This window comes from Rutidosis leptorrhynchoides, unplaced genomic scaffold, assembly GCF_046630445.1.
Source record: "Rutidosis leptorrhynchoides isolate AG116_Rl617_1_P2 unplaced genomic scaffold, CSIRO_AGI_Rlap_v1 contig385, whole genome shotgun sequence".
Classification (NCBI taxonomy): domain Eukaryota; kingdom Viridiplantae; phylum Streptophyta; class Magnoliopsida; order Asterales; family Asteraceae; genus Rutidosis; species Rutidosis leptorrhynchoides.
In genome coordinates this window covers 46,129-72,183 of record NW_027266622.1, presented here as the reverse complement: position 1 = coordinate 72,183, position 26,055 = coordinate 46,129, and the positions used below count along the sequence as shown (strand labels likewise).

General features: G+C 40.5%; 3 protein-coding genes across 3 annotated transcripts; 1 reads left to right on the top strand and 2 right to left on the bottom strand.

Annotated features, from left to right (window-relative positions):
* Nucleotides 1-176: 176 nt before the first annotated feature.
* LOC139883346 (replication factor C subunit 3-like) lies at nucleotides 177-5,155 on the top strand (the record flags this gene model as incomplete). Its single annotated transcript, XM_071867533.1, is given in 10 exon segments — nucleotides 177-294; nucleotides 297-456; nucleotides 1,968-2,047; nucleotides 2,140-2,299; nucleotides 2,813-2,894; nucleotides 3,752-3,817; nucleotides 3,819-3,882; nucleotides 3,981-4,044; nucleotides 4,123-4,191; nucleotides 5,056-5,155. Coding segments are annotated over 10 exon segments (963 nt in total), but the record flags the coding sequence as incomplete, so codon positions are not given.
* A 616-nt stretch (nucleotides 5,156-5,771) lies between these two features.
* Nucleotides 5,772-7,487, bottom strand: LOC139883348 (NAC domain-containing protein 2-like). The gene is given in 5 exon segments (XM_071867536.1): nucleotides 5,772-6,102; nucleotides 6,151-6,245; nucleotides 6,938-7,035; nucleotides 7,038-7,196; nucleotides 7,319-7,487. Coding segments are annotated over 5 exon segments (852 nt in total).
* A 7,177-nt stretch (nucleotides 7,488-14,664) lies between these two features.
* Nucleotides 14,665-19,765, bottom strand: LOC139883345 (proteasome subunit beta type-3-A-like). Its single transcript, XM_071867532.1, has 8 exons — nucleotides 19,741-19,765; nucleotides 19,450-19,538; nucleotides 19,164-19,345; nucleotides 18,917-19,029; nucleotides 18,146-18,230; nucleotides 15,691-15,775; nucleotides 15,347-15,441; nucleotides 14,665-14,713 (listed from the first exon to the last, which is right to left on the bottom strand). The coding sequence occupies exons 1-8, from the start codon at nucleotides 19,763-19,765 to the stop codon at nucleotides 14,665-14,667; spliced, it is 723 nt and encodes a 240-aa protein (XP_071723633.1).
* Between the last annotated feature and the right edge of the window lie 6,290 nt (nucleotides 19,766-26,055).

Below are 26,055 nucleotides of genomic sequence, written 5' to 3'. Positions count from 1 at the left end.
GAGCTTTAGGCCTGCGTAGGGTTCTTGTGTCAGTCCTATTGAAGGGTTTCATCGATTCTGGTGTTTCACTGAATTGGTTCGGTCGTATCCCGGTCGGTGTTAGGGTAAAGTTGGTGTCCAAATTAGGGGATTTCGATTCGAGCTCTTTAATGTGATGCGTCCTATGTGATTTGAAGTCTCTTCATTCTCTAGTTTTGAGCTTTGACTTGTTCTTATGTGGGTATTGGGTGTTTTGGGCAGTTGATAGGCTGACGAATGAGAACAGGTTGCCGCATTTACTGCTGTATGGCCCTCCGGCACAGGGAAAACGTCGACCATCCTGGCGGTGGCTCGCAAGCTTTACGGGGCGCAGTATCACAATATGATCTTGGAGTTGAATGCGTCTGACGATAGAGGCATCGACGTCGTGCGGCAGCAGATTCAAGACTTTGCTAGCACTCAGAGCTTCTCATTTGGGTAACTATGAATTTGCATTCGCTGCTACACCTGTACCCTTTGAGTAACTGGTGTGATTACTGCTTTTTGGCTCTTTGGAACCATGATTGGCACTCTTCCCCATGCGTAGAAATTTACTCGCTTGAGATTTTGAATGTGCTTCAGTTTTATCTATTCCTGGAGTCATGAAATGATCTTTTGTTTGCAGTACGTTTGATATTTCACTGCACTTAGAGATGTTATATACTCGTACATGTTTTCTACACTCTACCATGCCATCATAAGTTTGAGATGGCTTCTTTGAAGTACCATTACTGGAAAGAAACAGTGGCACATGAACTCAATATTCCCAAACTTCTCAAGAGTGAAATTTGGATCTTGAGGGCTTGTATGTATGGGTTGACGCTGTCTGTGTAGCATCTCAGTTTAAGTTTTGAAACTTTGCATGATTGTGAACCAGTTGTTTTTGTTAAGGAAGTGTTGCTTGTGTAAATTATGGTGTGCATCGCTTAATTTCTCTCTAATCATGCTTAAAATAAGTAGGTCTTAAGCAGCTATATGGCACTGCTTTTTGTTGAATTAGTACTGGCAATCAAATGGTCTGGAGTGCCGCACTATTTTACCAGCTTTCTAGTATAAACATTAATAGGCAAAATTCAACCCTCAAGCAAGCCAAATGTCAGCAGGTATGCAAGTATGCATTGCAAATGAAATCGCATGGTTCCACTGAGTGAGATGGGAAACAGTGAAAGTAGTACAAAGAAAAACTTGCAGAACAGAAAATGGAAAGAAATTGCTTGAGATGTTTCCCCTCTTTCCATAGATAGATGAGTGGTATTGGGAAAAAAGATAACCTGGAGTTGACGTGAGGCCCCTAAAAAACAAAAGTTAGAAATTTCTGCTGGAATGTAGAATTACCGACCTCAGTTCCGAGGTTTTGGAGACTGTTGGTGTGGTTATAGTTATGTGACAGTTCTGGGTTATTGAATCCGCATCTGACTCTACCAAAGTGGCAGGAAAGCTCTGTTCGATTGAGATCGGTGAGGCTGAGGGTGAGCTGATCTTACGTATTAGTTTCTATTACTTGCTGCTGTGATCTTGGAGCGTATGTTATTAACATTAAAGCCCTAGACTGTGACTATGAATACCTTCTATAAGAGTCTTTTGTTGTTTGGTTTATTTTTTATTCAATTTTTTATAGAGCACTTCCAAATGTTCTTCATTGCCAGAGATGGCTTAGAACTCACATAAATGCAACTGCACTCTTCATTTTAGTTTGTGGAGCAAGAGAATATCTTTTTTTTTCTGAACTCTTTGCACTACTGGATGACCTGATTGCTTTGAAGCTCCTGACTGTCTATGTAAAGTCCTCATCTAGAATCTAGATAAAGACATCTTAGATGAAATGTACCGAGTACAGATGCTTTGCTTGAACATTTATCCTGGCATCGCTTCAAGCATTTTGTTCTTGAGAATTTCTACCTATATGATGGTCATCTGAAACTTTATGCATATGTTGGTTAATCTTGCAGTGCTAAGTTGTCTGTGAAGTTAGTACTACTGGATGAGGCTGATGCCATGACAAAAGATGCCCAATTTGCACTACGTAGAGGTCTGAACATTATGAGCCCATTACCACTTCCAACACAAGTGAATTTACTATTTTTATTGTAAACTTGACTCATGTTATTCCCATCTGTGTAGTGATCGAGAAATACACAAAGCACACTAGGTTTGCTCTTATCGGTAATCATGTCAACAAGATTATTCCAGCTTTGCAATCTAGATGTACCAGATTCAGATTTGCTCCTCTTGATCGCATCTACGTTGCAGATCGACTGAAACATGTCATAGCAGCTGAGGGGTAACTTTGGCTGTGCTCGATTTACATTTTTCTCATCTTTTGTGTGTTCTATGAGACTGTGTAGTAAGCATACCATTTTCAACCAAAATTTTTTCAATTGACTTTTGAAAGCAGATTATTAATGCCATGGCTGGCTTGTCCTTCACCCTTTTCTTATATCTTATGTGTACCCTGGAAAGATTTCCTGATATGAGTGTTTTTTGGTGGGTGAACTCATTAGATTTTTCTTAAATGACCAAATTATTCTCCTTGTTCACTCATGGAGACAGTCTGCAGGGGAAAAGTGGCAGACTGATCTTTACTTTCACTAAAGAACTCATGATGCATTTAAGGGATTCGTTACAATGGTTTACGTAATAACAAAACATCTGATCAATGTATTGGGGTTTAGGTTGATTACTTCCAAAGCTGGGGTTTTTGGCCTATAATGATCTACTTGTGTCAGTCTGGCAATAGTTATGTTCCTGAGTGTAACAAAAGTTGAGAGTTATCTGATTATTGTTCTTTCGATAGGCTTGATGTAACCGAGAGTGGCTTGGAGGCACTTGTACGGCTCAGCAATGGTGACATGAGAAAGGCTTTGAACATTCTACAGGTTACTCTCTAGACATGTCCACGACCAGTGGGATTTGCATGTTCAGACACATTTTTTGAAATCAGTGACTTACTGTCTAGAAAGCACTCAGTGAAACCATGCATCTGATGCTAGATGCTCATGATTGCTTGTTTTTACCTTTGCTTGTTGCATCCGTGTTTCAATGTGTACAATTTTTTTTTTCAAAGCGATTCTCTGTTCAGATGCGTACGCACAGAAGCACCTTTTTAGTTGCTTCTGCTTACCTCTCAGTGTGCATGTTATGTTATTTGTGTTCTTCTGTCCGAATTATTTAAATTTATCATCAGCTACATTATCCGGGATGGTTTTACAGTGGACACTGTTTTGTGCGGAACGCTGCTTTGGATCCATGTTCATATGGTGGGACTTGTCCTGCTGTTGTTGTTGAACTGCAAGTTCCAAGTATGAGTGCGCATGATATATTACTCATGTTGATATGGGTGAAAGAAAGAACACAAACTGCACTTTTGTTCAATTTCTTTCAACCTCTTTTGCTTAACTTAAAAACCATATGTAACTCATGAACAATTTGCCCTTGGTGTCAACTGTATGCTTTATGTTATACCAGTTTATGGTTCTGCTGTTCCGCTTGTGACCTGCTTTTACAATGCTCTAGCAGTGAAGAGCTGATTCCTTGAGGTGATGAGTGATAATTGCTGTTGTTTCTTTAGCTGACCTATTGTTGTTGTCATCCTTTAAATGTAGCATCTTAATGATGCTGCATGGGGGAAGATGTTAACTGCTGAAGTTTCCTTCTGGTGCCCTTCTCAATTGATGCATCTCCCATGCTTCTGTGTCACTGGATGTAAAAAGAAATTCTTTTATCTTTTGTGCAGTCCACGCATATGGCTTCTCAACAAATAACTGACGAAGCTGTCTACCTCTGTACCGGAAATCCACTGCCCAAAAGACATCGAGCAAATATCTTATTGGCTTCTAAATGAATCTTTTGCTACAAGTTTGAAACGTAGGTTATTGCCACCTCTGTTTATCACGAAACTCTTGTAGTGGGAATATTTGTTTGAATTCATATTAACTTATTTTGCTTTTGGTATTTCTTTATAGGAATATCTGATATTAAGACGAGGAAAGGTCTGGCCTTGTTGGACGTTGTTAGGGAAGTGACGATGTAAGTACTGTGTGGCTTTTGAGGGACATTTTCTCTGCCAATGAATGGATCATGACATCCAGAGGTTCTTTCTTGTAGGTTTGTATTTAAAATCAAGATGCCGTCAGATGTTCGTGTCCAGTTGATCAATGACTTAGCAGACATTGAGTATGGTCCCCCTCATCTTGTGCATTTTATGATCTATCCATTGGTTGCTACAGGAGTAAAAAGTAGAGTTGGACTGACAGGATCAGTTGCATTGATCAGCGTGTAAAACCATTAAGATTCTTAAGGACCATATGTTACACATTGTATATCAATCTTAAATCCACGTAGATAAGCACTTCTGCCTTTATGAAGAATCTGGGAACGAGAAGTTAAGAATGATACCATAACAAGTGATATAATAGATTTCTTAATTTGAAGGACGAAGGGTTCTTAAAAGTTGAATAGGGTACTGCCTTTTCTTTATCCAACCAATTAGTCTAAAATCTTCTCAGCCTGATCTAAACTGATCTACATTGTGGCAAGCACTTCTGTCGCTAATTTAATTGTCTTACTGAAATTGTGGTCCATTGTCTTAGCCTAAGAAGTGTCATGCTTTAGTCGGTAGAATAGTTTTGTTCTTTTTCTTTGGCCCAATCCTGATAGACAGTATAGGTAGCAGCTGTCACCGATAGTGACCTATCCCTGTTGATGGCATCTTATCTTTGTTATGGTGCATTTCGGTTGGTTTGATCTGCTATGCCCATGGACTGGAGTTAAACCTGGCATCCACAGAAGGAATCGCCAAAAGGAATCATGATTGTGTTTAGGGTTTCCAGATTTCCTTACTTTCCATCAGCCAGACGCTTGTGGTACTGAACATTATAAATTAAAGGATGGAAACTCTAGGAAAGAATAATGTTGACGGTCCTTACTGGTAGACGAAAGCTTTTATGCTTTGATGTCTACTTCAAATTGCTGGTAAATGTGATTTGACATTCGTGGTTCATCTTTACATCTTCAAACGCGACTATGGTTTCGCTGCAGGTACAGGTTGAGCTTCGGATGCAGTGACAAATTGCAGCTTGGATCGCTCATTGCCTCTTTCACACATGCTCGCGCTGCGCTTGTTGCTGCCGTGAAGTAGACATGCCGTAGCTACAACTTGTGTCTACCCCTGGCCTTAAACATTTATCTGAGTTATATTTTCTGTATCGTGCAATGAAAGTTGGATCTATATTTTTAGAGTGCTTTTGTTCGGTGGAGTAGTAGCGCTCTAGAGTAATGCACAAGGGTGATTGCAAATTGATATATTACCAAAGGTCACAAGCAGTGCTTGATGCGGTGCCCATCATCTCCGGCATCAATCTCGGAGTCCGTTCATGTCTTGCTAGATAGAGCAAAATGCATTTCAAATAGATAATTTCATTATCGGTCGTTATATACAATTACATCTTCTCAAATCCTCTCTTACAGCATTGGATATTGCGCTCACAAGAAGAAACGACCCTAACTTCATCCATAGACTAATGTTTTTTGTATGCATACACGAAACATGCATATACACAGATGATGTACACAAGCTATAGGCGACTAAATCTGCTGCTACAATTAAACGTCCAAACATCGCTGCCCGGTCGAAATAATCATCTCCCGGATGCCGCGCCCGCACCAGCGCACTCATGGACTTTGCGGTCTCGTGCTACCGTCGCGTGCTCCGCCAAATCTGGCTCGGTACGCTCGTGGTTGTCGAACGAGAAAATTCAAAACGGCTTCTGCAGGTACATGAACATGTCCTGCAGCGGTGACATCTGACCGGCGGCGGCGCCGCCAGTGAAGTACCCGTAGGTGCCCCCGCCCCCGCCCCCGAAGTCCAGCATGCTCTCCCATTCATTCTTCCACCGGGGCTCGCTCTGGACCTCGCACGCGACCTCCGGCGTCACCACGTGCTCGGAGCAGCTCGAGTCCGTGTGCAGCCTCGGCACCGAGTCTGACGTGTCGAAGTGCACCAGATCGTTCAGCACGGGGGGTGGCGGGGGAGGCAGCGCCGGCATCGTCAGCACCGGGGGCTTCTCGTCCTCGTACTCCGTGAAGCTGCTGGCCGCCGCGGGCCCCAGAGACTGGATCGCCACCGGCGCCGGCGCCGGCACCGGCGGGGGCTGCGGCTGCACGTGGGGCTGCTTCTTCTCGATCGCGCCCTTCTTGTTGTATATGCGGCACAGCACCCAGTCGTCAAGCTGCCGAAAGAAAATTAACCCAAGAGTAAGACCGCTGATTCAAATTACGAAACGGCCCCCCGAAGTCAACATTATCCGCGCGAACGGTCAACAAAAATTAAAAAAGAAAAGTCATCTTTCATTTTCCGGACATCGTGGTCGTCACCCCTGACTTGACGCGAGAGAGAGAGATAAGAAGGGAACAATTTTTCCCACCACTTCGCTTGCCTTAATCGAAAAGGAATCGCCGTCGGCGCACGAAAACCTCGTGCCATATAAAAAAAAAAAAAAAAAAAACAAAAACAAAAACAAACATTCACCCATGAGAATTCACCCGTCGCGCCGTCTCCGCACGTGCGCTTTTTCAACGCCGGTCGGTGTCCAACCCGTACGACTCACGGGGGACGCGAGGGCTGGCTTATGTTGGGGAGGTCGGGGGGCAGATCGAAGAGGAGCCCGATCGCGATGACGTCATGCATGACGCCAACGCAAATTCCACCCCACCCCCCCCCCCCCCGGGAAGCATATTTTATTCCTAAGATCAGCGGGCGGGCCGGCGCCGGGGACCCCTGATCTGCGATGATCCGATTGGGATTCCGCAGCGAATGTACGTTTCTACCCCTCCCGGACACGACCCAATAATAACAACCCACACCCCAAAAAAAAACAAAACAAAAAGGGGAGGAGGAGAAGGGGCGGGACGTTGTTCATACCCTCAAGCTGTTCTTCTTGCGGATGGATCTGTCGACGTCGGCGAGGCGGTACTCGTGCATGATCCAGTTGGTCTTGTCCCCACGGGGGGCCTTCCCGCGTAGAAAACCAACGCCTTCTTGATCCCGACCGGCTTCGGGCTCCCGATCGGCTTGTCGGCCCCCGTCGCCTTCCAGTACCCGCTCCCCGCCGCCCGGTTCGGCCTCGACCCGTTCGGGTACTTCCGGTCCCGCGGCGAGAAGAAGAACCACTCCTTCTCCCGTACAGCGCCAGCCCTGCACGCTCATCCGAAACCCGAGAGACCCCGTTAGACATCGGGAGCTGGCGGCGACAAAAAGGAAAGCAAAAAAAAAAAAAAGAAAAATCCGGGAGTTCCGGTCGATCGTACGTACCAGGGAGGTCCCAGGGGTCGTGTTTGTAGAGGTCGAGCTCGGCGATGATGGGGACGGCGATCGGCTGCGAGGTGCAGCGCCGGACGAGGTAGTGCATCACCAGCTCCTCGTCCGTCGGGTGGAACCGGAACCCCGGCGGCAGCTCCATATCCACCGTCATCTCTCGCCGCCTCTCTCTCTTCTCTTTCTCTCTCTCTCTCTCTCTCGTCTGGAGTATTTGCTCTACTCTAATCTCCCTCGGAGCGTTGAAACTTAGGAATGAAGGGAAGGGGAGAGGATATATAGGGGGGAGGAGGGGGTCGGGCGGTGGGCCCCGCAGGACACGTGGCGCGAGGAGGGGAGAGGGCTCTAGAGAACACGTGGACGGTACACGTGGAGGGCGGGAAAGTGGGGTGCGTGCGTGTCCGTCGCCCACATGGTGGACTCGATTTTGTCACTGCTTACGATACTTGTTTTGGACTCTTGTGCCTTTTTTTTAATTCATTTTATGGTGTAGTGTGTGCGCCCAGTTGGTGCCTACACCTGCCTAAATACCCAAAAAGACAAAAACCAAAAATCACGCGTATTATTTTGTGCTTCCTTTTTTTTCATGGCATTTTATTTACTCTAATTGTCTTACCAAATAACAAAATAGATATGTTTTATTGACAAGGGCCTCTCGGCTTACTATGAACACAATTTTCCTTTTTGTTTTATGAGGTGGGTAATTCATATTTAGAACATTAAAGCTTCCCTTGTGACCATGTTCAGTAATTGTCTAAAGACAACATTTGAAGAATCTACATTAAATTGCCAAAGTTATTGTCTGAGTAGATCATGTCCCATTTTTCCTATTTGATTAGAAAAAGAATTAAAATCATAAAAAAAAAAAAATTATGACTACCATGACATAAATACCTCATATTATGATTATACATGTGTGTAGTAGCTGACCTAATTTGAGGATTTTTTTGAGGTATTTGTCCGTAAAAAAAAGAAGAAGAAGCTTTTTTTTTGTAAAATCATGTACACTGCGGATGAAACTGGGGGAGCTTTGGACGTAGACAAATTAACGGTGGAGAGGGGGGGACAAGTCAGCAAGTATGCTTTCCGCGTGGTCGTGTTGATTTGTCAGCATCCCACAACCTAAACTGACAAAAAGTGTGGTCCTGGTCCTTGACGTTTAACAACCATTTCGTCGCAGCGAAACATGCGCTGCCACGCGTTTATACAAATAAAATTAAATATTGTTCCGTAATAATTGTAGAAATCGCAAAAGGAAAATCGTTCCACAAAATACGAATATTCAATTCGAATGATTATCTGACCAAAAAAAAAAAAAAACAATTCGAATGATTATGATTTATATATTTACACACAAGCGCACAATTATTGGGTTAAATTTTAAGCATGTAGTTGGTAATCGAATTTTCATATTCCAAAGAATTGAGATTGTAAGGGAGAAAAATCTTTTATGGGTCTTCCTTATTTTCAGCTAATTAACCTTTTAGTTAACACGTTTTTTCACCTTTTGTGAATTTGTTGATGTTATGTGGTTCATTTAGAGAAAGGGGTGAAACGAGTGTTATAGGTAACCTTTGTTCCATCCAAGTAAAATGAGGGTTTTTGAAATGGAGATTAAATGTGGTGAGGAGGATTGGCCTAATTTTTGAAGAGGAAATTGGTATTTGGCCTATTTTCTAAGTACTCACAGATTTAACTGGATGAAAGAAATACATATAAGATAATATATTTAATAGGTGATCCGATTACTTGAATGGCGGAGGTCTAAATTTGATACTTTGAAAAGGTTTTTAGGTTATCTAGAAAGATCATGTCGCCGGAGCAATCAAATAATACAAATGTGATGCATTTCATTATTCCATCTAAGAGAATGATCAACTCAACATTTTTATACTCCACGATTAGTTGGATGGATGGGTGTCCTGATTTGCCTAAAATTTTTGTTCAATATGTTTAATTGTCTTTTGACCTTTTTCCTTTCTAGGTGGGTGTTGACTTCTTCGATGATGGTAGAAGTTACTCGAATAATCATTCAATCTTTTGTTAAAAGATGATTATTTGATAACAAAAGCCGAAAATTGGATTACTTTGCAAAAAGAAAAATAAAATAAAATTGTTTCTTAATAGCTTCTACTTAAAAGCTTGGATCTTTATGGCATCCAAGTTGGCAAACTTCCTTTTAGATCTCTCCATTTTAAAAATCTTATGAGCATATTATACTCATTTTGAACCGATAGTCCACATCATATTCATATCATGCTAACCTAGTAATATTTTTCATCAAACATCACTACCAAAATGGAAATTACCTGCCTATTTATTTATTTACATTTATACGATGTCTAAAGCCAATTGTTGCTATAATAGCATAACTCTCAAATTCGGTGCACACTTTTCAGATGATCAACTTACATCCCTTCTCAATTTTAAAAGAAAATGATATATAAGCAAAAGCTCGATATAGCTTAGGAGAGACGTAACAAATCTTTACTATCATGTACACATAACCTCACATTTTAAATTTATATTTATGTTCTTGTGCTGAAAAAACTTATATTTTCAATTGAACTAATTCAAATAAATCGAGGCAAACCCATTATTTTCCAATAAGATCTATTTATTACTTTTCAATGTGCTTATTCTTTTACTTCAAGAAATTAGAAATATATTGATGCCAAATTATCATTCTCTATCTTGTATATTACATTCTACTATTTAATTTATCCTTTCGACACCGTCACTCGGTACATGGATGGATTCAATGAATAATAAAGGTGAATGTCAAGCGTAATTAAAGGAAGGTTTGTCCTGATATGGCTCATTAAATTATTATGGGACAATTTGAATTATGTGAGAATTCTGTCACATCCATCAGGACAATTTACTTTATCATGCAAAAGAAGAGACGACGTAACTTTTTACTTGGAAAACAATTATATAAACTAAAAAGAAAAGAAGAGGGGTCGGGCAATTTCATTTTTCAATGAAAAAATTGTAAATAATGGGTTCCCATTAGATTCTAACGCCGAGAATTCCTTAATTAAAAAGCCCATCTTAATTCAATTTAATGTCCCCTCTACCATTTCTCTTTGTTTTTATTTTTATATTTGTATTTTGAATAAAGTATATCCCAGAAATTTCGATTTACAGTTGACAATTGGGCACATGCGAAAAATTTAGGAAAAAGATAGACAACACATCAGTGAAAGCGAAATGAATTAGTCGTCCACAGCTGTAATTATTTCCCAAAATGTTGTCTCCTTCTTTGTAATAAAAACAAGTAAATAGTATTAAATAAGTAAATTCGATGAACGATGACTTTCCCCATAAGTTTGTAACCCAGATCCAGTGGATAAAGATAAAGCTTTTCCCTCCACTAAAATCGGCCATGGCATTCTAATATATTTATATTTATATATATATGTATATGCATTTGTCAACTAATCCCATCTCCTTTAGAAATTCAAACATCCCTTTTGGAAAGTCTCCCATGAATAGCGGGATCCCGATTTCTTCGCGAATAAGCTTCGGACTTTGTTCTTCTTAGCTTAACCTAAAGCATCCTATTCTGGAAGGATGTGGACTTCTGTCTTATCGAACTGTTAAAAAAATCTTAATAGCTCCCTTCCAAAATATTCGAACCAGCCGTCATCACCCACATAATTTTTGCATATAAACGTATTTTTCATAGGCCTTTTCCCCCCTCCTTTTTGCTTTTTCTTTATAGGAAAATAACACAAATTATCCCTATATTTGATTTATACGGTTCTGAATTTTTTGATTTATTTAATGTGATATATATTTAATTTAGTCCGTAAACTAATATTGTCTATGAACTTAAATCAATAGAAGATAACATTTGAATATTTTCCCATAGTTTAAAATTAAGTTAAATATGTATCAAAAGTTCAATGATTATATTGAACAGATTAAATATGTTTGGAGAATGCATTACAAATTGAGATAAAAGTATAGAGATCAATTGAACAAATTAAAAGTTCAAGAATTATTTTACATCTAATCAAAATTCAGAGCTTATTTATGTCATTATATCTTTTTTCAAATTATTCCATAGAATTATTCCACTATTCCTTTTAGTCAAAGGGAAGGACAAATTTCCACCGAAGGCGGCGGGCACACGTGGTAAAAAGGATTAGGGCGACGTTGAGAAGCTTCCCGGCTACTTCCCTCGTTCCTATCCTCAAGACAAAGCCGCGTAAAGGTCGTCCCAAATCTACCATCATTGTCGCTGGTATCGAAACGTGAAACGAGCCATGAAGAATTGAAAGCAGATGTAATAATGGCGTCGATCAAATATCTATCAATTTCGACAACTTTGGTCGTCTAAATGGTTGAACCACACCAACCCACTTCCCTAGACGGCGGTCCTTTCTCGATCCTAGGGTAAGAATTCACATGAGTGCGAATTGACCCGAAAGTTGACATTTGAGAAGTTCCGTCGCACGAACATCGATTCAATCTTAACTTTTCAATTTTGTCTATTTGGTCTTAAACTTTTACACGAAATCCAAATACAGTTTTTCCGATTAATTTTCGTTGGAAATGACTGATATTGAAATATGTCACGTTGGACGGCTGGTAAAGTATATCATGATGTCGAATTGTCTTTACCTAGAACAATGGTCCCCAACAGCACATGAGGAGCAGGCTTAGACTTTACAGTCTTTTTTTCTAATCTTTCATGCGTTCCCATTACCTTTGTTTTGAGATTTGTCTTACAAGGAAGAGATTCACGAAATCCACAAAATCAAAGCATATGCGAAATCAAGATCGTTCCCAGAACAGGAAGACCAAAAAGCAGATTGATTGCAATGCGAAGGCGCCGGACGATGGGAAAATCTCCCAGTTCTTCGCTACCCACTTCGAAATACTCGTGGAGCGTGCGCAAATAAGCTTTTTCGACGTGCATTTTTTGCGTGCTGGGGTCGAATCCCGGACATAGATCCGTCGTCCATCAAGCTCGGGGAGAAAACAAAAATTGCAAAATTACGACATTCGCCTTTCTTTTTATTATTATTAATGTGGACAAGCAGATGATTCTCTGCCATGGAATATTGGATTGCTTTGAACAAACCACTTTCCGGCATGGACCCCAATCTGCACAATTCACATAAAAAAAAGAAAATAGAAAACACGAGAAGATTCGACAAGCGTGAAAGCAAATTAGGAAACATTGAACAAAGACGAGGCGATGGATGGTGCCAGATTGTAACGTGTGAGAACATGCCGAAAGGAAAACCGAACCGAGAGATCATGGCACTGATTCAGAGCACTCCGGCGCCGCAATTTGGGGTGAAGCAGACCGCGAATTTGGCATAATGTCGATTGTCGACGAGAGCGACGGGCATCGTTTTCTGTTCTTGAGGTGGCGCTCCTGCCGCCTTCTTCAATCTTCTTTGATGTGTGTAATCAGAGCTTGAAACCTCGAACTTATCATAGCTTTTATCTACTTTAGCTTGTGCTTTGAATTATTAAGTTAGAATCCTTGCGGCATCACGTGGCTTTTGTTTTTTTATGTCTTACGTGACCGTTGGTTATGCGACGGAGCACTCTGAACGAAAACCATGATGCTTTTGTGGAAAAGAAGAGAGAAGGCAAGGGTCAAGTGCCGGCCGGCCCCTCCTTTGCCGGCGACGGCCAACGTCCCTTGCCTGACCACTTGCGATTGGCCTTGACCCTCCTTACAAGCAAGCGGGGCCTTTGTTGCCCTTTTTGCGTAGCTAGATGGTGGTGCCGTGGCTGCCGGTGCCCAGAGAGGGGGGCTAGCCCTCAACCTGGTAGTGGCAAGGCAGCCCCACCCTCGCTCGATGGTGGGGGCCAATCGAGCTCCACAAGGGTGCTTGTCCTCCCAGATCTGTTGAGGGCACGAAGGTTAGTTGGTGGATGGGCGAGAGTTAGCAACCCTCACTATGACCCTAGCGAGGATTGTTAGAGCCAGCGCCCCTTGCAACTAGCACCTAGATATGCTGCTTTTGTTTTTGTTTTTTTTTTTTTTGTCTTTTTCTTCCAATTTTCTTCATTTCTTTAGTTTTGATTCTCCGTTGTCGTGTTGAAATTATGTTGTTTTGATACCAAGAATTGAAAAAATGATTCAGAGAGCGCATGTGATAAAAAAGAAAAAAATCATAAAAGAAGCCACGTGACATCTTCCGTTTACTCAAAAAGTGAGATAGTTGACATAAGGACGCAAATACATATGTTAATAACTTGTAGAATTTAAATGCATGAAATGAAAATTTTAAGACTACAGTGCAAGAAGCGTCTAAATTTTTACTAGCTCTGCAATTTTGATAGTTGTGGAAGCAGATTGAGTTTGTAAGCAAGAGAAACAAAAGTTCATAACTTGATAAATAAATAAATAAATAAATAAAAACTAGATAAACGTTAATGAGGAACTCAAATGAGAGTTCATAATTTACTAGCTGAAGTTATTCGAAACGTGGGAGATAATTGAAGGTCGGCACGGGATACTGCAGATATGGTTGCCCTTTATTCAGTGTCTCTCGAATATGCATAATGCGCGAGCACTAATGGACAGTTTGCTTTGAGTGACCCTGATTGTCAAACCTAATTGGCGTGCTAAAAGCATAACGTGAAGCGAGAAAAAGTGAGAAAAAGGGGTTCCATTGTCTCGTGTGTAGTGGCAAAGAAAGACAAGAGCCTACCTGCATTGCCTGTAAAATGATTTGCCTCGGCATTCAGCACATACTTTCTACGCATCCAATAGCCGCTATCTCCTATTGCATCAGCCCATACGTAATCCCAGCAAAATACAGACACGACCTAAACAACCACATCAAGTCATTTTCATAGGATTCGGTTTTGAAGGCAATATTGCTCGATGATGTCGTGCGCAGACACTAACAAGCAGGTTCACGCTTCTCTCTGCTGAAAATACTACAGAAACCAGAGCTCATGCTAGACCTTCATTCTAAAATGACACGAAAGAGAAAAAGGTTCAGCGCAACATAACTTTGCCAGTCGCCACCCGGCAACAGGTTATATGGCCAGTACAGGAAAAAGGAATCGCCATTCAAACTAAGTGTTCTTGTTGAACTGGTTTGCTCAAACTGCAGTTTTAATTCCCATTAACTGATGTCCAAAGGGATGAGGGATTGTGATCCCAGCATCGAGATTTCAATCACCTTGCAGACATTAAAAAGAGTACAGCATAATTAATGCAAAAGAAGAAAAAGGAGCAAGCAGTCCCTAATTGATTCACTTTTTGGAACAAAGTGAAAACAAGGATGATGGAAAAGCTACAGGTGGTTGAGGAACTCTATGAATGATCAGCTTCCAGCTCCAGAGAAAGATCAGTCCATTCTCCCCTTCAGAATTCGTTCTCTGATTTCAGTCGATGTTCTGCAGGAGGAAAAATAAAAAACACAACGATGGCATCAGCCATAGTTTTCATCGCACTTCCACAATGCTGTCACATTCAGAATGCAGTTTTTTATTCTTTTCATCCATCTTAAGACAGTTGAATAAGCAAATTCCACCAAAAAAGGAAAATCAAAGCACTAGGGAAGTACTGACTAAACTTATTAGCGGTTGTTAGGGTGGAAAACGGAGACACATATAATTATAGGCCTTTCCTTATATTCTCTTCCTGAGGTGGGGTTTTGTTTTCTTCATCTTTCTTTGTTTTTTGTTTTTTTTTGGGGGTTGGGTTTCCCCCAGGGCGAGGGGGGAGGGAAGTGAGTGGAAAACACTATTTTGTCAAATCCTTACAAGGCTAGCTTACTTCAGCTATCCATTTCTCTCCCAAAAACCTCCCCATGAGTGAGAAAAAGAACTTCTAGAAACTGAAGAGGGCCATGGAATTTTAGATTTTACCAGATCCATGAGGAACCGGAAACTACAATTTAACCTCATGCATGTAGATACACTGCTCACACAGGAGGCTACGATATCAACAATTGTCCACAGAGCCACATTCATACAGATAGTCATGAAGACATAATCTAGTCATAAAAAAGACGAGAAGAAGCTTACACAACATAGACATGTCCTCCCCAACCACTTAGGCAGTCCCTGTCTACTGATGATAATAGAGCTTGAGAGATAGTTTCAAACAATTCCTCAGGTTCCTGATAAAAAGGCCAAGGCAAATTGACAAAGATGAGTAGTTGCACATGCAACATGTAACATTTCTGGACTATTATGAGCACACAGCTTGTGTAAAGAACTTTACACGAGCCATGTTGGATCCATGATGTGGCATCTTGAACGACTTTTTGAACCACACATGACACAAGTCATGCATCCAACATAGCCTGCGTAAGCCTCTCTACACAGATTGTGCACCAAACATTAATCCTTATGAAAGTACAAACAACCATGTCAGGCTTGAACATTGACTCGCAGGCACCATAAAGAGATTCTGAGGCAGTGCCAGCAACAACAAAATCTTTAGCTAGCTCCCTGCAAAACAGAAGCAACCAAAAGAAATCACTGGACTATAGAGAAGTTATAACATATAGCAACAAGAAGCTTACGGTATTGTAATCATCTTTTAGTAAAGTGAATCTACTGAATAACACTGATACAATCAACCACAAAACAAGATGGGTCAAAAAGAGCTCCACATGGTCTATTGATAATTTTTGCTCGTAGGTAATACTTGGTTAGATTTGGACATTGAATGAAGACAGCAGCATATGACCTAAAAAATAGTCATTTTCTAGCTCAAAGAGAAGCAAAATGGTATGGAATCACCAAAAGTTAAAGAAAGTACTGTCATTTGGTGTCAGATGCAAGGAAATTTGAAAAAAGAAAACACAGATTAGTCAATTAAAAGAAGATAGAACCAAGGACTGAAACTTGGCAAATGAGAATATCAGCACAAGGACTGAAATTTGGCAAATTAGAATATCAGCACATTCTCACTTACATGGTACACATGCCTATTTCTCTTTCAATTGATCATGGAGGTACCGTTTACACTCCTTTTTATAAAGTAAGAATTGGTCTCACACTTGATCTAACAACCTTGAAAAGCTTTGTCAAATGTGAAATCAAGCTTGATATGCCTTGACAGAAAAGTTGAAAGGACTCATTTAACCAGGTTATTTATTTTCTAATCTCTTAGGTAAACCACATGCCTATTTTCAGGTAAGGAATAGTTGGTCTCGCACTTGATGTAACAACCTAGAAAAACTTTGTCAAATGTGTACCAAGCTAGATATGCCTCGACAGAGAAGTTCCAAGGACTCATTTAACTAGGCTAATTATTTTTTCACCTCTTTTGACAAGTGTCAGCAGTAGAAAAGTTCCCAAATGAACAATTGTCACTCCATCTTCATAATAGGAGAGAGATATCACTAAACGGTAATGAGTTTTTACAGCAAGTTCTGCTAAAGACCAAAAGACGTAGGATTCACAACCTATACAAATATGATGACAAACATTGAGAGAACTAAAGAAAAGAGAAAGCATGGATAAGGATTTGATACAAACCTCAAAGATCAGACTTATATCATAAACAAGACATTCAATGAGTGGCTATCACATGCCGTGAAAGATTGAAGATGTCGATACAGCTAGTCAGATGGTGCAAAAGTAAGACATGGAAATATGGATGTTCAGAGTCATGCAAAACAACAACACAACCACCTAATAATTTTCCGACCAAGAAAAGAGAAACCTCCTGATAATTTGTTTAAGTTGAATTTAATACAACTCGGACTGCAAAATGTCACGGGACAATGGAAAAAGAGCAAGAAGGATAGGTGTTGAAAAAGGAATATGACAGCAAAATTTGAGAGAAGATGCAAAAAATACTGAGATAGGAATTCTAAGAGTACAGACGAAGAAGTGGGATACCTATAAGCTACATAAATATGCCGACCAACAAAACAATGAAACAAACTCATGGCAAATAAACATGATTCCAACCAAGTACATCTCTAGTAAGGTATGACAACATTTATCAGCAAAGTTATGGCTCCATTGCAGTAAAAAAGAGAGGCGACTACAGTAAAGTCACATAGACAAAACCCAAGAGATGGCATTGAGTTGACAAAACAAAGAAACACAAATCATACATCCTTTTCAGTGATTACAAGGTAGAATATTGAACAGAATAATCAAGATAAGTACAAGAAACGATATTCTGTGGAAAGCACAGGAATGCATGGAAAAAAAACATGATAATACAAACAACGGGGGCAAAAAGCATAGCAGGAAATTGTTCTTAACCTGAAAATTCTATTTGTTAATTACTACACTTGTTTTTGCCTTTCAATCTAATGATCAAGCAGCTTATTCATCCAAAAAGAAAACTTAGATCCAGTCAAAAATATTATGATTGAGAAAGGGGGGAGAGAGGACTTGATCACCATCACAAATAAGAATTAGGTATCAAAGGTCATCTTAGCCATTACTCAGAGTCAATGGGTCGATTTGGAACTTATTAAGGGATTTCCTCACTCATGTGCAATTTAACTCACCTAGGATAACTAACTAGATGTCATTGTATTTTTTTCTTCAGTATACAATAAGACAGAATTCAACAAACATACAAGCAGTTGATGGTGCAAGCAATCCATTTGTGCTACTCATTTCAATTGAAAATTTAGGATTTCAATTCAAATTTCACAATCCAATGGTTCTAACTGAAATAAATCTAAAATAGTAGAGATACATGGCAAAGTTACAGCTACCACAAAGATTTAAGGGGGAAAAATTAGGAAGCGATATAGTCTAAAGACGATGTTAATAATTTAAGCTGCAAGGATTTCACAATTAGCAGTAACCAATGCGGCAGAAAAAGAAGAGTAAACCGTAACATACTTGGCTCCAATAGAATCCATCGTGCAAATGAAGGGCTTGTCTTCATCTCCCAGTCCAGCAATTACAGGTTGGCAAAAGTATGGCCAAATCTGAACAGCAGACAGAAGCAAATTTAATTTTAACTAAGACCTGCCTGCACGACCTGAGAAATAAATAAAAGATGCCAATACTTGGAACTTTTTTATAGGTTTTTCTAATCATACTCATAATAGAAAAGAGGAACATGCAGTAAAAAGAGTATGATAGTTAAAGAACATACTGAAGAAACCGCATTCTACAGAATTAGCTTTAAAACCCAGTGAATTAATAATTAAAAATACAAGACCATCAATCTCTACACTATGAAGGAAGAATTCTGCAAAAGCATCAATACTCTGCAATGACCCAACACATATAACTTAAAGATCACAATGGCATTTCACATCTCAATGTGCATCTCAATTTTTTTCTAAAGGGGGAAGAGCTGACCAATATGTGGCTGGACCAGTCCAAGACAAGCCAAAACGAGTCTAAAATTGCAGGGACTATTCTCTATTGCTTGTCTGCCCATTATAAGTCGAATGTGAACACCAAGCACACAATTTTGAATATTTTCCTACACAATCTCCATATCTTATGGCTTATAGGACCAAAAGCAAAGAGCATCCTCGAGAAGCCAATTTCTCATCCGACGTATTGGTTCCAAGTGAATACACTTGTAACTATCCCCGCAAGTCAAATTTTCCGAACCAAAAAGGGGGAAAAAGAAGCCCTGCGAAGTAAGAGTTGAAGCTAACCTTTTCTCGTAGAGAATAGACGAAACAAGGTTGGCAAACGTCTCGGGCTTCATGTCCCTCTCTTCCCGAAGCTGATACAGCTTGTGCCTAAACACCAGCCTCTGGTACCTTCAAAATCACACGCCATCAAGACTCAGTCAATCACACAAGCAGCTAAACCCTCAGACACCAAAAAGAAAAATACTACATTCAGTTAGCGACCGAACACCGAAACCGAGCTTAACGAAATCGACAGCTCTTACAGAGTCTGGGCATCGGTGGCGAGCCCGGAGAGGCCGAGGAAGAGCTTGTCGTGGACCTTGTAAATCTTCTGGAAGTCGGTGGCGATCGTCTGGAGCTGCACGCCGAGCCTGCGGTCGCTGGCGATGGCGAAGCAGTTCTTGCCCACCATGGCGATTAGGGCACTCCCGTTGTACTCGAAGATCTGCAGCACCGGCGTCGCGCACCGTCCCGACGAACCAATCCATCAATCAATCAATCAATCAATCAATCAGTCGATCGACAACATTCAACGCGATCGGTACTTACCGACATCGGCGATCCGGCGGGCGTATCGATCCGGTGAGCAGCGTCGAGCTTCGCAGGAATGGGAGATCTTCCAGCTGAAAAATGGAGGCCTGAGTGAGAGGGGAAAGGTTAAAGAAAGCGCAGGATTCATTGGCTTGGTGGTCACTCCAGGAATTGTTTATGGGCCGGGCTTGTCGTTATTGGGCCTGGTCCTGGGCCTGGGCTTGGTCCACGTCCAACCGGTCGAACCGAACCGGAGGCTCTAAAACCCTTCCGTTCCTCCATAAATTTCGTAAACCTCTGCTGTAAAACCCATCTCCTCCTCCTCCTTCTCCATCTTCGTCTTCTTCCTTCGCGCTCTGCAACTCCAGGGCTGGAGGATGGGTTGAAGCAGCAAGGCGCGCCGTCGGGTATCGTCGTATCCTTATGCGCTGGCGTCGCCACGAGATTGCTCGGTCAGCCCTCCCAAGACAGACTTGCTCTTTTCGCTCTTTTCGCTGGTTTCGCTTCGCCTGAGAATTCGTTGGGGGGGGGGGGGGGGGAAGCTCATTCTTTCTCTGTCTTTCGTTTCCGAATCAACAGCCATATAGAACCGATTTTAATGCAAATTTTGGTCGCGTGCTTGGTGTTTGGCAACTCGTGCTGATTTTATGGCGTCTCCCATGAATTAGGCGGTGGTGATTTTGCTGCTTTAGAAAGCTTTATTTTTAGGAATGGAGCTGAGACTAGTCTAGTTACGTGTGCATTGAGAGTTTTGATTATGTTGCCTGTCGCGTCAATGTCGAAGCGAGCGTTTTTGATTGGCGGCTCTCCTCAAGTTCCTCACGTTACTTTGTCATTCGCATTGATTAGTCTGCCCATTTGTTTTCCTCTATATTTTTCTCGTATATATGTGGTGTATGTTGCATCGGTACATCCACTGATCGTATTCACTTCTGGCAGTGAAGAAGTCTGTTCTTGCTTCCTCTACATAGCACGACCTTTACGTCTTGTGCTTAAAAGTAGCTGCTGTGCGGGTTCTGTTGATACTGCTATTTGCTACCGCAGAGAGTTTAACACACAGGCTTGGTCAGAATCGCGTAGTGGGAGGCTTTCTAACCACAGTCAAGCTGTAAATCTTCCATCTAGAAGGGAGTTGAGCAATCTGGGCTGTACTCTGAAGGCTGTGCGTGATGGACCGGACTCTGTTCTCAAAGCGGATTGTTTACAGCACTGGTTCAAAGATTGGCAAGAACTAAGGAGAAATAAGCTCACAGCAAGCACCTTTAGTTCAGCGATTGGTTTTTGGCGTAAGCGAAGAGTCCAGCTCTGGTTAGAAAAACTTGGCTTGATTGAGCCATTTTCTGGTAACCTGGCTACCTGTTGGAATAATATAAAGGAAAAGGAGGCGCTTGAGAGGTACAGGCTTATCACTGGAAATGATGTCGAGTTACCTCAGTTTCAAGTTTATGGAAACAATAATTCCGAAGACAGTTGGCTTGCTGCTTCACCGGATGGAGTAGTTGAGCAATTTGTTTATGGCTTGCCCTGCAATGGAGTTTTGGAGATCAAGTGCCCATTCTTCAATGGAGATATGAATAGAGCTTCTCCATGGTCTCGGATTCATCTAAATTACATTCCTCAAGTGCAAGGTTTGATGGAAATTTTGGACAAGGATTGGATGGATTTCTATGTATGGACTCCCAGAGGCAGCAGTCTTTTCAGAATATACCGCGATAAGGAATACTGGGATCTTTTGAAGCTTGCTCTTTCTGATTTCTGGTGGAAGCATGTGCAGCCAGCAAAGGAACTGAGTAGTAAATGTGAGATAACTGATCCCCTATATCAACTAAGATCATTTCGACCAGCACCAAGGCATGAATTATGCAGTCGTATTGTCTGTGAAAGCAAACGCATTGTGGACTCATCCCAACTATTGGTTTATGAAATTCATGGGAGACTCCAAAATTGACATCTGGACAGCCATAAAATGTATTATAGAAACGTTTGGTTGGTGTGGCTTAATATGGATGAACATCATCTCATACATAGTGGAAGATTTGATCAGAAATTTAAGATATAGAAGCATATGTGAACTTCATGTTTCTGGACTATATAGTGAAGCAATCTATGCAGAATGCAGGGTAAAGCTTCAGACTTTTCCTTTCACTGGACCTAAAATGCTGGAGCCTATCACACCAAAACGCTGATTTGAGGTAATGCTGAAGTAGACTATTTGATAATGCCATGAGAGGATTGGTAGCATTCTTGTTCACTGAAAGATTATTCTAAGAAGATGGACAATTTTGTATAAGCGTCGTTGGGCTTGAAGCTCATGTAGGTTCCTTTGTCTCTGTCTGTCTCCGTCTCCATCTGGCAGTCTGTCTGTCTGTCTGTCTGTCTGTGTTCATGCACATGCATGCAGGGATTGATTTTCTTTGGTCTTTTCCTATTCAGTGCATTTTTTTTTCTCTCTCTGTGGTTTTGCTGTGCTTTGGGTCAAGTCTTGTCATTGTCCTATAATGTTTGAGGATCACCTGTCAGAAAAAGAATGTTTGAGGATTAGGAATAGTACCTTGTTGAGGTTATCGTTGGTACCCTGTGCTCACAGCTCTCCTTTCTTGAAGTTCGAACCTTTTTCTTAATTAATGTCATCAAGAAAAACAGAGCCTGGCTCGACTACTTTTCTGTTCTTCCTTGGTTTAATGTTAGTTTTATCTAGCTTGGCACATTAAGAGACAAGGTGTGGTGATCTAGTGATTGTAACTCATATAAAAAGACCTTTTTTTTTTCTGCTAATGGTCCTCACTCTTTCGTTTTTCATTTGTTGGCTGTTCAAGAGCATGGTACTTCATTAAATGACGTAGATATGGTTCATGCCAATCCATGAGAATCCCCACAACTATATTATGCTGGTAACCAATAATAACATGACCCTGTGTCATAAAGGGATTTCTATGTTGGTGACCCATTTTCTTTGCAATGAACTTGAAGATCCCAGTAATTCTTTGGAAATTTGATGATTTTATAATGTTTCTTTGATTATCTTGACACTTTGATAATCCACATACCATTCTCCAAAATTGATAATGCTGGCATCAGTATGATTTTATGGTGAAGTTTCTCGTTTTGAGAATGCAACTGTCTTTTCTAGTACTCAACCAATTCGTTGTCACATCCTCAGACTTCCTCCCTTCTCCACCCTGCTAAAGTACATGTATTAGTTAATAAATAAAAGGCAGCATGAACTTCGTGAAGGTTGCTTGTGGTTCTGCTTTTGGCCTATTATTCAGGTGTTTTGCACTTCTTGGCTAAACTTCTAATTCAATTTTTGGCCTTTCATACAAGTGTATAAAACTTCTTGACTGAGAGCATGGAAATCAGTGGCTCCCCTCATTTAAGAGCAAATCAGCAAAACCCGGTTTTGCTTCCTTCCCAAGTCAAAAGCCAGTTGACTATGGTCCAGGCTGTGCACCAGTTTACCTCAGTGTGTATGATCAGACCAAATCAAATCGATATGTTTCCTGGCTTGGACTTGGCATCTTTGACTCTGGTGTAGAGGGTAAGCCAACCTTATTCAGTTTGTATTTGATGGACATATTACGTCTGATTGTCCAATTGGACTCAATATGGGAGCTTATAGATTAAATACTAGAAACGAAGGTTACATATTTGGGGATATTTTATTTTCACAGGTAGAATGCAGTGCAGTTCTAAAGGAACATAGAACTGTGCTTGATGCTGGGTGGTTTCCATCTAAAATGCACGAAAAGACTAAAAGTTCAGGTTATTGTTGGTGTAATATGTATATGTGGGTCTTAACACAATTCTTCTTTCTCTAAATGCTTGAAAGGATGACAGGTGGATATATCTTTATTGTACCTTCTGACAAGCAATCAGTCAGGAAGTTGTTCCTTTTATATAATTTTTTTCTATAGAAATATTTCGAACAAACTTCCTCTAATCTCATAACTCCTATTGGCAAGGATAGGATGGGGTATTGTTTGGATGAGTATAAACATGTCCAGAATCCTCAGAGAGTGAAATTGACAGTTGGATGTATACCTACACTAACATTGCTGCCCGTGTGTCCTTGAGGAAGCTGTTTTATATTGGAGAAAGACATACAGAATTAATTGTCTTTTTGCTGTGGATGAGCAATCACGGTGCATTGTAATGTAAATTCAGATATCCTGCACTAAATATTTCCAAACTAAGTTCAACATTTTGACAATTGCAACTTCTTGGCAGTTCATGGTGAGGAATATGCATTTTGAGACCATGACTATCAGGTTGAACCTTGGCAATCCCCAGCTTCAAGTCTATCAAGTTTAGAAAATCAATATTCATCAGGACATCCCCTTGGACCCTACTCAGGTTAGGGAGTTAATGGAAAACCATGCGATAAGCCACAATGGTGATGTCACTCGACTTTAAGAATTACAACCACTTCTGCAACGATGTTTGTTACAAGCTGGCGGGAAAATGATTCCAAAATGGGTCATCTGTCTACCAAAATAGGTATCCAATTCGTATCTCACTTCTCTACCTGAGTTTCTTCTGAAATATAATAAAACCCAAAAGTATGCTTCCAGAGTGATTGAGTTTATGTTAGATTTATTTCTTTTTGCTTTTCTTTTGCTGCTTATGCCTTCTTGCACTCTACAAGTCAACAATAAAAGACAGATAAAAAATATGCATGGCCTTCATTTCCTTTTTAATCTTTCCCATGAAACCTCACTGTTCTGGAAATTGGTCATCACTGCCTATCTTTTCTGCTGCCTTTAAAATCACTTTTGAGCTACTTAAGTTGCGGCTTTTTGTCAAATAAAATAATGCCCCTCTTTTGTAATGCTGCTGCTTTTTTTTTTTTTTTTTTTAATTTCTCTCCTCCACTCTGGAGGATTGAGAAGTTATTGGCTTTCCAGTTTACTTTCAAGGTACCACTTCTTAAAATTGTTGCATTCACTTGTTTCATCCGGACTTCTTTTCAATGTTTTTCTTTGTTTATCTTGCTTCAAGTTAATGATTGCAATAAGGGAAATTGTCGAGTATTCTTGGTTAGGAAAATTCTAAAATATTGATTGCACTTATCAAAACAAGAAATAGGGCATAACTGCAAATTTTCCTTATTTGATTACATGATGAGTGCCTAAAAGCTCTTCTAACGAAATGTCCATGATAATTTGGTTTTGTCAGTAAAGGAATGTAGCAGAATGTTTTCTGGTATTCAGTGCAAAATAGATTGTAAGCCTTTTGTTGTGCGCTCACATGTGCAACTTAAATGAAACATTTGTTTAGATCAGAGATGAATGCATGGTTTAATAATGGTGCTTTGGATGACATGGTCTTCTCTCTTCCACAAGAAGGATCAGAAGAAGAGAAAAGAATGGTTAGTTCACCATTATATCATAAATGACAGATCCCCAAATATAGAGAAAAGAAATAGTACTCCTTTTATTCCAATAAAATTCTTAAGTTCTTGCTGCTGGTAACTTTTGTAAGTTTTTGAGTATTTAATCTGTATCTGTCCATCATAGGTTCTGCTAGCAACTTACTTCCTGATGCCCTTAATGTCACCGCAATACGTCATGACCCTATCTGCCAATTATGCGAAAGTGAGAAGTGGAGGTCAAGAAACAACTTCAGTTGCCCGTCTTCGGTATTGATAAGGCAGAAGCAGGTTCCTCATCCTCATTATTGTTTTATTCTTCCTAGGGAGGCTGTCCACTGCCACTCATCAAAAGGTCTAACAATGTCTCCTTGAAGGAACGATGTGAGAATGCCAGGGCTGAAACTGCAGTGTGAGTAATCACGAAGCTCTGGGATGTTCAGTATCTGATTTTGTGTATAAGCTCAAGCACTGTGGCTTCTCATATTATGCTGCTCTGGTTAGAAAAGAAGCTTGTTCCCAAATTGTTGGACATGTCTAAGAAATCCCTAATTCTCTGCAGAAGGCAATCATGTGAATTCAGAGAGAGTAACCTGTATACAGTTAGTGATTCTATGAATAAGCGGGGTGCTTGTTCCCTAGGTTTTCCGTACCAAGCTCTTGTAAAGCATGTGCTAACATGCTTTGTGCCAATGGAATAAGAAAGGATTCTCTTTGCCTTAGAGGTTCATTTGGGGTTAATCCATCAAACTCCGATCGATAACTTGGCATTTATTATTTCTAGTCGCTTAATCGTAAGACTCTTCTCTATCTTGTCTCCATCTATTTTCCCTTAATCTTATTGCAACTTGTCGAATTCTACTTGCCAGTTTATGGGCCAAACAATTTTAATTGCCATTTTTTTTTTTTTTTTTTTGTTGAAGGAAGAATGTATTCATTACTCAAAAGGATACATAAGAAGTACATAACTTTCATGGCAAAACAAATTGAAGCAGAGCAAAGGTTGGAATACTACAAAAAAAAGGCAAATCTAGAAAAAAAGAGGATTAATAGAATATTGGCAAGGTTAAGTACACACTCGATTCATAAGAAATGGATTTGTCAAGTAAAATAACTGGCAACGGATAATTAGATTTTATATTATCGTCAGTGATGAGCACATGTGAGAAATTCAATCTCCAATAAGTACATCGTCATTTGGCGGTGCACGCCTAAGTTTGGCTTCCTTTGCGCCTAAGTTTGGCTTCCTCTCCACC

What these genes read in the sequence shown, in the direction of transcription:
- LOC139883345 (XM_071867532.1), bottom strand. Translation starts at nt 19,765, where the DNA reads ATGGAGAAGGAGGAGGAGGAGATGG. An exon ending in GAAGGAGGAGGAGGAGATGG is followed by an intron (nt 19,539 to 19,740) that starts GTTTTACAGCAG and finishes CCTCTCACTCAG; the next exon opens with GCCTCCATTTTTCAGCTGGA. An exon ending in CAATGTTCAAGCCTGACATG is followed by an intron (nt 15,442 to 15,690) that starts GTTGTTTGTACT and finishes CCTTTTTATCAG; the next exon opens with GAACCTGAGGAATTGTTTGA.